Source organism: Leptonychotes weddellii, chromosome 2 (assembly GCF_054177405.1).
Source record: "Leptonychotes weddellii isolate Sample4059 chromosome 2, ASM5417740v2, whole genome shotgun sequence".
NCBI classification, from domain to species: domain Eukaryota; kingdom Metazoa; phylum Chordata; class Mammalia; order Carnivora; family Phocidae; genus Leptonychotes; species Leptonychotes weddellii.
This window is the reverse complement of record NC_138370.1, coordinates 52561171-52579416: the sequence shown is the minus strand read 5'-3', so window position 1 is coordinate 52579416 and position 18246 is coordinate 52561171. Positions and strand designations below refer to the sequence as shown.

General features: G+C 34.9%; 1 protein-coding gene across 6 annotated transcripts in view; it reads left to right on the top strand.

Moving 5' to 3' along the window:
- Nucleotides 1-18246, top strand: part of TLL1 (tolloid like 1) — a 205176-nt gene that overhangs the window by 84004 nt on the left and 102926 nt on the right. For all 6 annotated transcript variants that reach the window (XM_081811123.1, XM_081811127.1, XM_081811140.1 and 3 more), the window contains 5 exons: nt 139-246; nt 2387-2467; nt 4181-4333; nt 4858-4975; nt 13871-14049. In XM_081811123.1, the coding sequence (XP_081667249.1) occupies nt 139-246; nt 2387-2467; nt 4181-4333; nt 4858-4975; nt 13871-14049 (639 nt within the window). The remainder of the gene's footprint in view (nt 1-138; nt 247-2386; nt 2468-4180; nt 4334-4857; nt 4976-13870; nt 14050-18246) is intronic.

Below are 18246 nucleotides of genomic sequence, written 5' to 3'. Positions count from 1 at the left end.
CAGTTATAATTACTTTCTGTAATATCTGCCTATATGGACTGCATTTCCATATTTTTAGCAATATTTTTCTAATTAGCTTTGTTTGCCTTGACTTTGCTCTTTAATATTTTACATTTTAATTGAACTTTTCTTTTTTAGCTGTGTTTTGGGGTGATATTGCCTTAGATGATGAAGACTTAAGTATCTTTCAAATTGATAGGACAATTGACCTTACACAGAACCCCTTTGGACTTGGACATACCACAGGTATGGTTGATTATTTGATTGAATTTGTGTTCATTTTGGAGAAAAGATACTCTTGAAATGCTCTAAGTATTCTTTAGGTCACTTTTAATGTCCTGCTGATCAACTTTAATTGCCTAAACATTAATGAGCCTATTTGGAAATTTAGATTTTGTTCATAGTTTTTAATTCTATTAATTAATTTCTTTGACAAACATTTTGTTTGGTACCAAGGTACCAAGTACTTAAACCAGGTACCAAGCCTGGTTTAAGTGTTTTGCAGATAGTAACTCTTTGAATGTGCATAATAATCCCATGAGGAGTAGCTACTAATATGACTTACAAGTGAGGAGATCAAATTAATTGTATTTCTTATTTTCTTATTTCAAACTGTGTAGTCTTTCCATAAGTATTTACTTAGTTTGTATATTTTCAGTTTGTTTTTAGAATATGTGTGAAATAACCACTTATTTTATCAATTTCCTTTTTTTCTATGTTAATGAACTACCTACACAGAATTTTTTGTAATTTCAATTTCTATACAAATTTTTAAAAATTGCTAAATTTTCAAAGGTATTATTGCCTTTAGTGGTCTTGAAACATTGTTTTTTGAAAATTCTATAATTACTCTTATCCTTATAATTACCTTAATATTAACTAAGACATTTCTTTTTTCTCATAATTAATCTTCTTCTAAATCTATTTATATGTGCTTCAGGCCTATCTAATATAAAGTATAATTATTACATAATTGTGATTTCAAACATATAAATGCCATTCTTTCTTATAGCTACTTAGGAATGAATACACTTAAATATTACCTCATCTTTCTAAAATGTTCAATGAAAAAATTTCAAAAATTTTTCTCAAGTAGCACAGCAAAAATGTGACCATGTAATGAAAACAATCAGGCACGTTATTAGTCAGTGAACAAGCACTCTAACTTACTTGCCTTATAAGGACTTAATTGATCTTTTGCTCTAGAAGGCTTATATGGTAATGGTTTTTGTGATTGTTTTGGGGTTTTATTAGCTTTACTCTAGGTAGATAAGTTTTGGTATTAATTTCAAAGGGGAAAAAAGATATTGGAAAGAAATAGATCAAGGTGCAAGCACAGTTTGTTGTCTTTGTGGATTTCTAGCCCTTTCATTGTCTTCGCCCAAAGAGACTCATGAATCATACTCTCATGGTGTGAATGTATCTGTACTTGTTCAGATATCATTAGCGGTTATATTGGTTGTTTGCTCAGTGATGCCTTCTTGTTATTTGTCTATTGAAAATTCAAAAAGAAGGGAAAATAGGAGATAAAATTGGGAGAGCATTCTATTCAAGGCCTGGAATGAGAATCACAGGACTTGGTTTTTCCTCAGATGCTCTGGTTTCTGACTTATGAGAGGAAATCTGCCTTTTCTATTTTTTTTCCAGTTGGTAAAACTGCAAAAGGATATATTTCCTCATCCTGACCTCCTTTTCTACCTTTTGAGCTCTAAATTCTTTACATCTATTTTTATAAATTTTGCCAATTACATAGCATAACAGAATGTATTTTGCTGCTGAACATCCTTTTGGATTGTTGTGATGTTTTTGTAATTATGTGTTACTGGTTTTTATAAATTATTAAAACTCATTTTCAAATTATATTTGAATATATTCTAAAATATGATATGCTTTTAAAAATATTTCAAAATTGATCACAGCTTTGGAGCAAGACTTGTACTATATATTTGCTCTTCTAATGTTTTTATTTCCATTTGCTGATTTGGCTTCTGAAAATATTCTGTTTACATTGGAGAAATAGCTGGAATGCAATCAACAGGGCATAACAACTTGCTGTCATCCTATATAACACGATGTGATGTCAAAGTCACAGTGAAGAAAAATGTTCCAAATTATCGATAGATGACTCAGTTGCCATGATGTCCAAATAAAGTCACTTAGATTGCTCTGTGGATCACCCCACCCACTTGTTTTTAGTTACCAAAATTGTGTTTGTAGAATGTTTACACTTTTCTAAGATTTATGGATATTCATGACTCTAACGTTCTTAGACCACATAAAAAAAAAGATGTCCAAAGAGAAATCAATGTAGCCTGTTGGTATGGTTTATTTAGAAGAACTTTAAAATGCAATGAGTTTAGCTTAACTATTTTCTTTTATTCTTAAGGTGGATTTGGAGACCATGGTATGTCAAAGAAACGAGGGGCCCTCTACCAGCTTATAGACAAGATAAGAAGAATTGGCTCTGGTATATCAATGTTTAAAGTTGCAGACACTTGACTTAATGTACAGTAAATATTATACTAATAGCAGTTCAGTTTGCCATTAATATGTGAAGTATGTAAAGGGTATATGCTGAGAAAGTCCTTTATTCATTTTTGTTAGCTGATGTTCAATGTCAGTTTTTTAGAACTTATTTTGGGACAATTGAAATGTTTCTTTAACTTATTTTCAGCTTCTCCTTAGTATAAAATGCATTAGTATAAAATGCATTATTGTTGATATTTATTTCTGGTGCAGTGTGTATCACACTAAGGTGTTTTTATCAAGCATGGAACTACATCAGTTTTAATCAAATCAAAAATGTCATGACTGTTTTGAAATAAAACCCACTTAAAGTAAATTGACAAACTGATTTGTTAGATTAAAAAATTAATTGAAAATGTTTTGACCCTTCCAGAAATATACATAGAAAAACAGCTTTCTGGTTTCATAATTAGTTAATACTTATAGTATTGAATTTGTTAAACACTATTTATAGATTATGGAGTTTTTAAAAAAGTTTTCTGTTCAAAGTGTGTCCTAACATTTTTTAAATTGATGAATTATTAATTAAATAATTGACAGTACTCACTTTCAAGGAATAATTTTCCCAAGCAAAGATGCCTTGCCTCAGGGTATTAAAAGATAAACCTGTTAGGGACATGGGAATGGGGGCATGCATTCAATGTTTGTTGTTTCTGAAGTATATTCCAGGAGTGGGATATTTGGATCAACAGTTATAGATGAATAAAAATGAATAATAAAACATGAGAGACTATGGACTCTGAGAAACAAACTGAGAGTTCTAGAGGGGAGGGGGCTGGGGGGATGGGTTAGTCTGGTGATGGGTATTAGAGAGGGCACGTATTGAATGGAGCCCCCGGTGTTATATGCAAACAATGAATCATGGAACACTACATCAAAAACTAATGATGTAATGTATGGTGATTAACATAACATAATAAAATAAAAAAAAAAGAATGAACAATAATGCAAATTTAGGAAAAACAAAAAACAGTAATAAAAATATTTTGAAAGGCCACCAAGAAAATTAATGACTACAGACATGAAAGCTGCTCTAGGAATAGGCTGCATTTTATGTTGGCCTGTTCACGTTGTGTATTGATCTCTAAATCGTGCTAAATCACCTGGATATGAATCCAGAGGAAATGTGAATGGAGATATACCAGCATCCCAGGAGGCTGAGACCATATCTGCCTTAACATTATTTCATTTATCCTCTCTGTAATTTTCATAATTTTAGGATGTACTATGGAATATCTTGCTTTAAAAGAATGAAGGATTTAGCAAGAGTTAAGAAGAGTTTTGAATATCTTGTGACTTTTTAAACAATGTCTATTTATCATCTGCTGATGAATTGGCAGAGATCTAGTAAATTAAAACACATAAAACAATTTTTTTGTGGCCTGCCAGACTGTCTGACATCTATCCACTGTAGGCTGTATGGGAAGTCATTAAAATTTGCTCATTAAGAAATGGTATTTTGACATCAAGTACTTAAATATTTTAATACTTTTTCAGGTATGTAATATAAATGACATTTTTCTTTAATGCATTTTGACTTCAGGCATATTTACACAAATATGTAAATAAGACATTTTAACTTGAGTCTTTTAAGAGGAAATGATTCCCTGACCAAGGACTTCTGTTTCACAGAGTGTTTTAAATGTCACTGCAGGCCTGGAGCAAAACAGCACAGTTAAAGGAAAAGTACCTCTAAAATTCTCAGGGCAAAATGAGAAAAATCGAGTTCCCAGAGCTGCTACATCAAGAACCGAAAGAATATGGCCTGGAGGTGTTATTCCTTATGTTATAGGAGGCAACTTCACTGGTAAGATATTCCCAGAGTGTTTATTTTTATAAAGAAATATTATATAGATTAAGTGTGTATTTTTCCAGGGTATTAATATATAGAATATAGTATTAAATCAAACATGAGAAATATTTTACTTACCTTGGTTGTTGGTTTAGAATGTCTTTGAAATTGAAAAATATCTTTAGTCTTGAGCTCTAAGAGACTAAAGTACTGTTCTGGTTTTTAAACTGAGTTTCAAATGTGCCCATCAATCCAGGAAGCTGATTTCTCTTCAACTGACAGGAAGAACATATGTCCCGTTGATAGAGCCTTGTACACACACACATATTTGTAGAGATAGTGAACTTGAACCTTCTGATTATAAGGTGAGTGACCATTCTTAAGAGTGATCACTTGTGGTGCTCTAGGCTAGTATTTGTTGGTTGACGAGAGTGATGTCATCCGAACTGCCTAGTCAGACTCAGGATGGAGGAGCCAGCATGTAGCACTGCTCCCTAAGGCAGACACTTGGTTTTATTAACATCCTGCCATTTTTCTAGGCAGTCAGCGAGCCATGTTCAAGCAGGCCATGAGGCACTGGGAAAAGCACACATGTGTGACTTTTATTGAAAGAAGTGATGAAGAGAGTTACATTGTATTCACGTATAGACCTTGTGGGTAAGTAGAACCAGGGAATGACTTAAGTAAGTGTAGAAGAGGAAAAAGAAAATCCAGAGGTAGGATTCATTTCTTAATATTTGCTTAGCATTTTGCCCATGAGAAAGTGTGAATTTTACATAAGAAAATATATTTTGAATAAATATAGTCTTTGATCATAGACCTTTGTACATCTACCTCAAGTGTATTTCGCCACCACGTCAACTACTTCTCCTCGTGTTGCAACTATAATAATGGTATCGCCACTGTCAATAATATCGTCTGGTGATTCTCTTGAGCTCCCTCTAAAATCTATGCAGTAAGATTCCATTGATATTCACTGTATCTTTTGATTTCTACCTCCATCCCATGTCATTGCCTCAATCCATTCATGTCTTTGTCATGTCACACCTGACCTATTCCAAATGCTTGACTGTCTTCCCTCATCAATTTACTACCACTAGAATTATCTTTAAAGAATACTGGTCAGAGCAAGACACCACCCTTTTTTGTTGATTCTTCAGTGCTTCCTCGTAGAGTGCTGCTTTCTAGATTGGCTTCTTACGGGATGATAACAAATATTCTCCAAAACAACTGTTCTGGAGCACTGGGTGTTATACGCAAACAATGAATCATGGAACACTACATCAGAAACTAATGATGTAATTGTATGGTGATTAACATAACACAATAATAAAAAAATGTAAAAAACAAACAACAACAACAAAAAAACAAAACAACTGTTCCGTAAGTTGTGAAATGCTGTGTTAAATTTCAGTAGATATTTCTGCAGCAATGTGCTAATGAACATTATGAATATTCAACCCATCAAAGAGAATGTAGAATACAGTGTTTTCTAAACTTACTTAAAAAACGGAACATCCATGTCACTCTTTTAAGAGTGAAGAACATACATCAGTATCCCGGAACACATTTTGGGAAATGTTAGCCTGAGAATAAAGTCCAAATTCCTTGATATAACATTTAAAGAATGCCATGAACTTACCACAACTTCCATGTGCAGCCTCTTCTGCCACCACATCCCATAATCTAGCCAAGTTACAGTAATAGCAGTTCTCCAAGCAACACTGTATAGTTAAAGCCTTTTTACTGTGAAAGGTCTCAAACTTCTCTCTCCTCTATCTCTAGTTAGTTGGAAATTACATTTAAATATTTGAGTAAACTCAGATAGAACTTTGCTTGCTCGGGAAGAATACTCGGTAGGGTTTGCTGTCTCCTTGACATCGCATCCCCTCAGGAGGCACATGTGCTGGGACCTAGCACTTCAGCGATGCTGCTGTTGATCAGTGGATTCCAGGGGTGACGGCCCAGTCCCTCCATTGTAAAAGTTCCCATCATTGCAAAATAGTGATTTGCTAATGTTTTTCCTTCCTTTTAGTCCTTCTACATTTATTAGCTGGACTCCTCTACAAAGAGGAATTTTCTCTAATCAGCTCAAACTATTTGAATACCCTCTAGTACAGTTTATATAGGGAAGTAAAAATAAATGCTTCATTCATTTGGAGGAAAGAGTTCTTGCCCCAATCACATATATTTTTGGGGGAGAAAACATATATGTCACTGGGTATTGGGGGAGGATTGTGTCATCTGGCTTTGTTCTATCACATATTCCTAGAAGATTTTAAAGATTTTTATTTATTTATTATTGAGAGAGAGAGAGAATGATAGAGAGAGAGCATGAGAGGGAGGAAGGCCAGAGGGAGAAGCAGACTCCCTGCCGAGCAGGGAGCCCGATGCGGGACTCGATCCCGGGACTCCAGGATCATGACCTGAGCCGAAGGCAGTCGCTTAACCGACTGAGCCACCCAGGCGCCCCTAGAAGATTTAACCTCACTTAAAAAGTAATGGATTTTACTTTTGACCCTATCTGAGTGACATTAAGAAAAAGTATACATTATTACCTTTCTTTTTTTTTTTTTAAGATTTTATTTATTTATTTGGCAGATAGAGACATAGCGAGAGAGGGAACACAAGCAGGGGGGAGTGGGAGAGGGAGAAGCAGGCTTCCCGCCAAGCAGGGAGCCTGATGCGGGGCTCGATCCCAGGACCCTGGGATCATGACCTGAGCCGAAGGCAGACGCTTAACGACTGAGCCACCCAGGCGCCCCTACATTATTACCTTTCTATATAGTTTTGGATAATGCCATAATTTTTTAGTTTTGACTTATTCAAGTAATGTTTTCTTCCAAATTACTAAATTTTATCTTCACAAGTTTTGGTTACATTTGAAATGCCTCCTAGTTCTTAATATCTATTTAATATTTAAAAGGTCCAACTCTTCCTTCCTTCTGGCTATCTAATAGGAATGGATATAGCTCAGCTTACATATTTCTAAATACATAATGTATTCAGATTAATATATCTTTCCTTTATCTTTACCACCCTTCAATTTTCTGAAGCAAATACAAACAAAACACTGGCATTCATTATCTTATCAATAAATTTCTGTTTGTAGCAAACTTGTATTTATACTCATTTTCTTTCATTAATTTGGCTTTTTTCAAAGTTTTTCATTTTACTTGTTTTATCCTGCTAAACTATTTTTCCCCATTCTCTATTCTTTCTTCATGTGTTTGCTTGTGTTTTTCTGCTTCCTTGAAATGCCTTTGCTTCCATTTTCATCAGTGGAAATCGTTCACATATTTCTTCCTCGCCCATTTCTGAGCTGCCCTCAGTGCGACTTTGCTCCACCTTCAGCTGTACTAGTTACATTGCCACCATTGGTGCACGTGTCTGCCTTCATCTGGGATGACAGGTTGCTTATCTCTTCATTCCTCAGGGCACCCAGCGCGCTGCTTTATAGATAGGTGATCAAGAAAATATTGACAATTTACACATCAGCTAAAGCACATCGTATATAATTCTAGAAGGAAAGAATGGAAGAATTTAGAGGTATTGAAGAGCATGTACGTTAACGACGACTTTAATGATTTTAGAGAAATGGAAACTGAAGTTGTGACTTGCCCTCAAATCCTTAAATCTGTAGTTGCACTCCTGAAATCAAACTTTTGAGTATTTATATATACATGTAATTGTGACTGTTATAGTAGTAGTGTTGCATTTGGTGATTTGTTTTGTATTCAGTTTCCTTATACTGTATTTTCAATGATAGGAAGGATGATACATTTTATAGGAATTGGTCATTGGCTTGCTAATCATTCTAACCATTTTGTGACTTCTAAATTTTATTTGGAATTACCATTATTGGCCATAATTTCATGAAACAGTTATTTTATCATTATGGTGATTTTTTTCTTTGATAATGCTGCATTTATATCTCATAAAAATTAATCAAAATTATTAAAAAGTTTGGCATCTGGTGTTACACAAAACACTGAGGGCTACTGCAGTGAGATCTATCTCAAGTCAAATGCATAACGCTCCTATTGGATTTTGGTATTGTGTCCTTTCCCTCTGTTGGCAAAAAGTTTGAACTTAACTATAAATATTTTTTCAACGAATATTTATTGTCATCAGTGACATTTATTTCACAAGATGATTATTATCAGCAAAATGTAAGATCACTTTATAAAAACTTGTTTCATTTATTTCTTTGTAAGTCAGAAATTTATATAGCTGAATTTATTACTACTAATAATTTGTCTACTATGCAACTTTATATTGCTGAATATTCTCTTTTTTAAAGTGTAACTTTATTTTTTTTACACTGTTACATTAGTTTCAGGGGTACAATTATAGGGATTAAACAATTCTATACATCACCTGGTGCTCATCACGACCAGTGGCCTCCTTAATCCCCATCACCTGCTTAGCCCAATCCTTACCCTCTTTCCCTCTGGTAACCATCAGTGTGTTTACTATAGTTAAGAGTCTGTTGCTTGGTTTATCTCTCTCTTTCTCTTTATCCCTTTGCTCATTTATTTTACTTAAATTCCACATGTGAGTGAAATCATATAGTATTTGTCTTTCTCTGATTGACTTACTTCACTTAGCATGATACTTGCTAGCTCCATCCATGTCATTGCAAATAACAAGATTTCATTCTTTTTTATAGCTGAATAGTATTCCATTGTGTATATATACCACCTCTTGTTTATCCATTCATTGGTCGATGGACACTTGGCTGCTTCCATATCTTGGCTATTGTATTGTAAATAATGCTTTTGTAAACACAGAGGTTCGTGTATCCCTTTGATTTAGTGATATTGTATTCTTTGGGTAAATAAGTAGTACAATTGCTACATTGGAGGGTAGTTCTATTTTTAACTTCTTGAGGAACCTCCATACTGTTTTCCAGAGTGGCTGCACCAGTTTGCATTTCCACCAAGAGTGCATGAGGATTACTTTTTCTCCACATCCTCTCCAACACTTCTTGTTTCTTGTGTTGTTGATTTTAGCCATTCTGATGGGTGTGAGGTGATATCTCATTGTTGTTTTGATTTGCATTTTTCTGATGGTGAGTGATGATGAAATCTTTTCATGTGTCTGTTGGCTATATGAATGTCTTCTTTGGATAAATGTTCATGTCTTCTGCCCATTTTTTAATTGGATTCTTTGCTCTTTTTGGTGTTGAGTTTTATAAGTTCTTACATATGTTGGATAGTAGCCCTTTATCAGATATGTCATTTGCAAATATCTTCTCCATTCAGTAAGTTGCCTTTTAGTTTTGTTGACTGTTTCCTTCATTGTGCAAATCCTTTTTATTTTGTTGTAGTCCCAATAGTTCATTTTTGCTTTTGTTTCCTTTGCCTTAGGAGACCTGTCTAGAAAAAAGTTGCTATAGCCAATGTCAAAGAGTTTACTACCTATGTTCTCCTCTAGGATTTTTGTGGTTTTAGGTCTCATATTTAGGTCTTTAATGCATGAATATCCTCTATCCCCTACTAGATAGTTTCTTGAACAATCTGACTTTTTTCCTATCTGCTAATTTTTAATGATTCCTTAAAAACAACTAACCAAACAAATAAATTTAGGGTTAACTTATTTAGCTATTTTCTAGATTTTGTGTTTTAAATTGTGTTTAAATTTGGTCAGTTTGGCTATTCAGATTATGGCAACAGTCACTTATTCATCCTTACCTATTGAATTTTCATTTTGTGCCACTTACTATACTAATTTTTGGGACTATAAAATTGAATGTGAGGTGTTTTTCTCTGCAAGAAGATTATAGTTAGGCAGAGGAGGTGTGCTAGCTATGATTCTTGCTTGCAAACAATGGAGGCTAATTAATTTAAGCAGAAAAAAATGACTTGTTGGATTATTAGATAATTTGTAGAATCACACCAATGGAAAAAGTGGAGAGCCAGGTGGAGGGAGGTATCTCAGGAAGAGCATTTTTAATCCCTGGCCATAAGCATCTTCACCATTGCTTTGAATGGTCCCTGCTAACCACCAAAGTCTTAGCTCTCTCCTGCACTTATGAGATCTGTTCTTTCAACAAATATTTATTAATTTATTTATTTCAAAAATGATCTGTTTCCAGTTTTATTACAATATAAGTGACATAGAACACTGTATTCCTTTAAGGTGTATACTGTGATGAGTTGATATATGCATACTTTATGAAATGATTCCCACAATAAATTTAGTTAACAGGCATCACCCCACATAGTTGCAACACTTTTATTTTCTTGTGATGAGAACTTTTAGATCTGCTCTCTTAGCAATTTTCAAGTATATGATACAGTATTATTAACTTTAGTCACCATGCTGTACATTATATCCCCAGGACTTATTTATCTTATAGCTGGAAGTTTGTACATTTTGACCCCCTTCACTCACTTGGTCCACCCTCCCACCTCCCACCCCAAGTGCTTGCAACTTCCAATCTGTTCTCTGTATCTGCTGAGCTGTACTATGGGCCTGACTATATTTTAGGGGCTAGAGATATCTGTATACAAAACGTGTAAGTTGTCTGCCCACAAATAGCTTACATTCTAGGATGGGGAGTCAGAAAAAAACATGAAAATCAATGAAATATAAAATGTATTAATAGACTCTAAGTTCTAGGACAAAAAGGAAAGCAATATAAATGGGATAGAAAGGCATTTGCACAAAAACTTGAAAAAGAAGATGAAATGAGCCATATGCTATGTGGGAGAACAGAGGTCCCGACAGAAGAAATAGCCAGGAAAAAGGCTTTAAGGCAAGGGCATGTCTGTATGCTGAAGGCACAGCCAGGACACTGCATGGCTCAGGAGGAGTGAGTTGCAGGGACAGTAGTAAGAGATGGGACTGGATGGTAAGACATTTGTGTGTGAAGATCATGTGGGATCTTACAGTTATTTGTAAGTACTTCAGATTTTCCTCTGAGTAAAAGAGAAAGCTTGTATTAGTAAGCTGACATGATTCATTTAATACATGACCCTTCAATCCCAGTGGCTTCAAGTAACAAACATTCATTCCTTGTTTGTTTGTACTGCCTGTCCATCACTGGTTGGCTGTGTCTCTCTCCAGAGTTATCACTTTAGTATTCAGTCTGATGGAGGAACCTTTCTTTAGAACTTTGCATTTGTGGCAGATGAAACAGAGACAATATTTCCAAACATATTGACTATTAAAGATTCTCTCCAGAAATTATACAAAGAGTTCGTGCTCACATGACATTATCCAGAGCAAGTCACATGACCGAACTCAACATCAGTGGAGTAAGGAAGTATGATTATCTTCCAGTGAGGGGTAATGAATATTTTTGAACATTGACACAATGTGCCATAGAACCACTGGAGAATATTGGGTAGAGAAGAGTCATAATATGACTTTAAATTTTTAAATTATCTCAATGTTGAGAAAAGACTGCTATGGGGAGGACATCTTTGTGGATGTCATGATAGATCATCCAATAGGCAAACTCTAAAGGTGCTTTGGTCCTCCAGTCTGAGGCAAAAGTAAGGAATAGCAGGTTTTAGGTTACCTGATTACTATCTATGGCATAGGGAGAGGTGTGGCCTCCTATAGATGGTGAAAGTTTTTCTTGAGAGGACAGATAGATCTTATAGTGGCCAAGTTTTAAAAGCAGCACACAAATTAGAAATAAAAAAAATCAAGAGCTATATACAAGAAAATGGCATCAACCTGAGTGATATTTGAAACTAAGATAATACCTAGACGTGTTTAAACCACATTTTTATAAACCTCACATATTACCCTGTCATTCCATACCTAATTATATGTGCATATATTTAGTTATTTTTTCATCTTAGCATCCAGAATTATTCTCTCCCTAGAACAAGAGGAATCAAACCACCACATTTTTCTTCTTTCACAGGATCATTATAAAAGTCAGTGGAAAATATATTTTTGTTTTCTATTATGGAATCCATCTTATTTATTGGAAATTGCTATGTGTGAAATGATGCTTAAAAAAGGTGTTTTAGATTAAATAAGTTGACCACATTGCTTGACTATCTCCCAGATTTTGATTTGCAAAGTATTTTCTTCTTTGAATATAACCAGCGAGAATGACTCAGTGTGTGTAATTTAGTTGCTATATAATCATCAGATATTTTAGTTTAACTACTGTTGCTCTATGGTAGCAAATGATTTGGTTTAAATCTCTCCAAAATTTGCAAATTTTGTGTTTTCCTACATCTAATAGCTTATTATTTGGGTATGCAATAAATATCTGTGTCTAGATTGAAGCATAGTATTAAAAATTGGGGCAAAACCAAAATTTCCTGATTTTTTTCCCTACCAGTTACCTCTTTTTTTCTATTATTGATTTATTAAGCTTCATTAATTGTTATAATAGATTCATAAATAAGTGTATGGTGTAGGTTCAGATGCTTAAGGCATTTAAAGCCCAAAGAAATAATTGGAATGAAAAATATTTGTATTTGTGAACAATCAAAAGGACTATCAAATATACTTACTTTGGAAACTGAAAATTTGTGAAATTCCTTTTAACGTTTGGGCAATTAATTTTTGACAGTTTTCTCAGTGTTTGGTGTCTTGTGCATCATGATTATTATTTACTGCCCTCTATTGCTGTCGCAAGCAGTGATCCTATATATAAACCTATTTTAATGTAAACCCCAATTATTTAAGTTTTAGATATAATTTTATTTATATTTGCAAATCTCATAATTCTACCAGTTGTTAGTTTTTCTCCACCAGTTAGCTATTAACCTTAGGAAATTTACCTTTTGAAACTAATTTTCCTCCATTGATTCCTTTTAAAAGTTTTCTTCTTCAAAATAAATTCTCCCATGAGTAGGAAAAATAACTCCTTTATTGATTAATCATCTTTCTTTCTTTTGTTCTTTTTTTTTTGTTTTCTTTTTCTTTTTCTTTTTCTTTTTTTAGGGGGGATAAAGGGGAAAGGGAGAGAGAGAGAGAGAATCTTAAGCAGATTCTGCACTAAATGTGGAGCCTGACACGTTTAGTGCAGAAACGTGAGCCTCACAACCCTGAGATCATGACCTGAGCCAAAACCAAGAGTCAGGCGCTTAACCGACTGAGCCACCCAGGCACCCCTAATTCTATCTTTCTTAAAGGGGAAAATAAACTTTGTTTTTATATTCAAAACTGAAATAGTGGATTATTTCCAGATAACCACAGTGACAAAGTAGTTACTTAAATAATGTAGATGGATTGTGAAACTAAAAAACTCTATTAGACCTAATTGTGGGTTAGTAAGTCTTGAGTTTATATGTTTAAAGCCCATTAATCACCATCAGAGATATTTTATTTTCTGATATCTTCTGAACACTCCTAATAATGATTTAAGGCATATCTTCTAATGTATGAATTAGTGAAAAAGCACTTCCAGTGATTATGTGGAGACTTTTGTTGTCTATACATTTACCAGGACTAGGCTACTCTGCCTCTGAATGTGTTGGACTTTGTAGTTGATCATAATTCTTGACAAGTTTCACTGTACTGTAATTAATCTATCATTGCCACCACCATCTCTGTTTTTTTCCTTTATTGCAGATGCTGCTCCTATGTAGGTCGGCGGGGAAATGGACCCCAGGCAATCTCTATTGGCAAGAACTGTGATAAATTTGGAATTGTTGTTCATGAATTGGGCCATGTGATAGGCTTTTGGCATGAACACACACGACCAGATCGAGATAACCATGTCACTATCATAAGAGAAAACATCCAGCCAGGTGAGAGGCTTCAGAATATGTTGGGTTTAAGGTTGATGGAATATCTTTTAGTTGTGTTTATACTATTTATGATTTAACTTTTTCTTAAAAAGTGTGAACTGATTTTTTTGATATGGTAGAATCAGCATTTTGCTGGATAAAAAATATACTCATGATGATGTTACATTTTTAATTTTTTTTCCTTTAGACTGGGTGATTTTATATGCATTTTTGGTTTGCTTTATTTTCTTAAGGTTTAGCTGTTTTATTTCAAACTTCTGTGCTTTCCAAGAATGGATATAGGCTATTGAACCATAAATTAATATTATTTAATTTTTAAAGCATTTTTACTACTTAGCTCTATAATCTATGTGGTAGAGATTTAGAAAGGATCCAGGGTTTGGCATGAAACATGCTGCTACCATAGAAATCTGTATTATACCAGGGACATTTCTGGGGAAAATTTTGGGGAAATGAGTCATTTCCAGGGTAGTCTAAATAGTTTCTTTGAGAATTCTTCTTAAACTACCCTAAAGATAAATTCTTAAGATTTTTTTCAGTAGTTGAAATATCATATATAATTAAAATTTAATTTTCTCTGATAGTTGATATGTGATAATAGCCTTATTTTAAAGCTTTTTATTTAACTTTCATAAATTAATAAAGATTACATTTCAGTTACCAAAAGAAAAATTCTGTTTTTTGGAATTGCCTTATGAAGTTATATGGATTTCAAGCATTAGGAAAGTAAAAATGCATCCTTATTTCCTTATTCATGGCAAGTTTTAAGTTACAAACATTGAATTCCTTAAACTTTCTTGTAATTAAAAGTATTGATCTATTTATTTGCTCATCACATATTTGGTGTTAATTATTTATTGAGGCATTATTAGATGTTGAAAATGCTGTCATGAAAAATACAAAGCTTAATGTGGGGTATGTGCATATACATAAATGACTGCAAGTGGGTGAGAAAAGTGATAATAGTCATATGGTGAAAATACCACAAAGTCCAAGTAACATATGACAAAATGCCTTGGCAAGTCAAGGGAGATGTCACAAAGGAACTGAAATTTAGAAGTAAAGTATAAGTGTTCAAAGTGCACAGAAGAAAGATAGAATTTCTAAGCTGAAAAAACATCATGATGATAGCTATAATTATAGAAAATTGAATAGTTTTTATTTGCTCATTATGGCTGCATGGTTAAGTTGCAAGTGGGAGATTAGTTGGTAATTACCAAAGGAGGTTGAATTATAGGGGATCTTCTATACGAAGCTAGGGAACTTAGTTTTTATTTTTAGCTACTGGAGAATAATCAAGGATTGAAAGCAGAACAAGTTCAGATTAAAAAAAAGGAAAAAAATAATTCTTTCAGCTTTGGGATCATAACTGAGAATGGAGAAGTGGAGGTAGGGAGGATGAACTTAAGGAAACCTATAAGAAAATTTAATAAGTAGTTTATAAAAGATGACTAAGTCCTTAGTCAAGGAAGTGCAATTCAAGAATAAGGGAATAACCTTTCAAAAATATTTTAAGAGGAACACTAACATATGAGGGAAAATCTTCAAGGTTTTATTTTTAGGCAACAGGATGAATGGTGGCACCATTAGATGAAGGAAGAAATATGGATAAAGCAACATGTTTTTTAAAGTAAGAAAGAGAAATAATGGTTTTATTTAGCATATCGTTGATTTTGAGAAGCCTTTGGATTATCTAAATGGAGATGTATAGTACACAAAGCAAAAGTGAGTCTAAAATTTAGGCTATATCTAGAAATAGAAATTTAATGGTATATTTGACTATCTAGGGAAACCCTGAAGGGAGAATAAAAATACAGCTAAGGGTAGGAAATGGGGCATAGCAATAATTAAGCAACATTTTGCAGAAAATCCTCCAAAAGACTAAGAAGGTTTGGTCAAGAATTAGAAGAAAAATCACTGAATGTGATGTCCCAGGAAAGAGATCAGTTCAAGAATGATAAAGTAGGAGAAGAGGAGTGGGTGGTTCAAGATGGCAGTGTAGGAATAACCTGAACTCACCTCCTCCCATGGACACAACAAACTACTCCTACACATGGAGTAATTTCTCTGAAAAAATCCTGATAACTGGATGAACATTGTGCCTCCACAACAAAGGATAAAAGGGCTATGAGGAGATGGGCAAGAGAGGTAGAGACACACCTGCTGCCAAAAACTCCAATTCTAGACATGATGACCCATAATGAGGAGAGATTCCCAAAGTACAGCACTTTCTCCTGAGAAGCTAGAGGTTGACACCACAATCTTTGGGTCCTGTACTGGAAAGATGAGCCCCCTGCCCCAAACATAAGACCATCAGGGATTATATCCAGGAGAAGAAACAACTGTAGGGAGGCTGTAGGGAACAGAGAACCTGCCCTGAAGGGACTCGCATGTGGGGACTCAGTCACCCCAGGACCCAGCAAAAAAACAGCAGTTTGAAAACACCTGGTACATATGTGAAGCAGACCCAATTACTAATTTTAAAGTGATCACTAGAGAGGCAGAAGCATGTTGGGACTCTCTCCAGGGACAGAAGCACTGGCAGGTGCATTTTTGCAATCTCATTCTACCTTGCTAATGCCAATACTGGTGGGTGTTATTTTGGCAATCTCCCTGTAACCTGCTAGTGCAGGTAGGTGTACCACACCTCACCATGTGCCAGCTATGCCATAGCCAGCTGGGAGAGCACCCTGCATCACGCCAGAACCATGTCACAGCCAACCAGGCAAGAGACCTACCCTTCCAAGCCACAGATTTACCCCAGCTAGGCAAGTGTCCCACCCCTCCTGTGCCATAGTCAAACCACTGCCAGGCCAGTATCTCTCTTCCTTTGTGCCACAACCATGGCTCTGCCACAGCTGGCTGGTGCATGCACCCCACAGAGGGGATACCTCTGGAGTGTCTGGCTCTAGTAGCCAGAGCCATTGCTCCTGGGCCTCACACATCATCTTCTACACAAGGCCAATTCTTCAAGACTGGGAGAGGTAGCTGTTCTGATAATTAGGCAAAACAAGGCAGAGGCATATGTTTCAAATGAAAGATAAAGAGCTCAGAAAATGACCTTAATGAAACAGAGATAAGTAATCTACCTGATAAAGAGTTCAAAATAATGGTTATAAAGATGCTCACTGACCTAGGGAGAAGAATGGATGAATACAATGAGAACTTAAACAAGAGATAGAAAATATAAGAAAGTACCAAATAGAAGTTACAGAGCTTAAGAATACAGTAACCAATGAAAAATACACTAGAGGAGTTCAACAGCAGACTGGAAAAAACAGAAAAATGGTTCGGTGAACTGGAAGACAAAGCAATGAAACTCACCCAGAGAGAGTTGCAAAAAGAAAAAAGGATTTAAAAAGGTGGGATACCTTAAGGGACTTATGGGACAACATTAAGCAGAATAATATCTGCAAATGGGTGTCCTAGAAGGAGAAAAGAGAGAGAAAGTGACATAAAACTTATTTTAAAGAGATCATGGATGAAAACTTCCCTAATCTGGGAATGGAAACAGGCACCCAGACACAGGAAGCCCATAGAGTTCCAAACAAGATGAACCCAAAGAGATCTACACATTATAATTAAGTTAATTATAATTATAATTAAAACATTGAAAGTTAAATATGAAGAGATAATCTTAAAAATAGCAAGAGAAACAAGCTTGTTACATACATGGGAAATCCCATAAGGCTATCAGCAGATATTTTTTTTTCAATTTTTTTTTATTATGTTATGTTAATCACCATACATTACATCATTAGTTTTTGATGTAGTGTTCCGTGATACATTGTTTGCATATAATACCCAGTGCTCCATGCAGAATGTGCCCTCCTTAATATCCATCACTAGGCTAACCCATTCCCCCACCCCCCTCCCCTCTAGAACCCTCAGTTTGTTTCTCAGAGTCCATAGTCTCTCATGGTTCATCTCCCCTTCCCATTCCCCTCCTTCATTCTTCCCCTCCTGCTATCTTCTTCTTCTTCTTTTCCTTTTTTTTTTTTTTAACATATAATGTATTATTTGTTTCAGAGGTACAGGTCTGTGATTCAACAGTCTTACACAATTCACAGCGCTCACCATAGCATATCCTCCCCAATGTCTATCACCCAGGCAACCCATCCCTCCCAACCCCCACCATTCCAGCAACCATCAGTTTCCTGAGATTAAGAATTCCTCATATCAGTGAGGTCATATGAT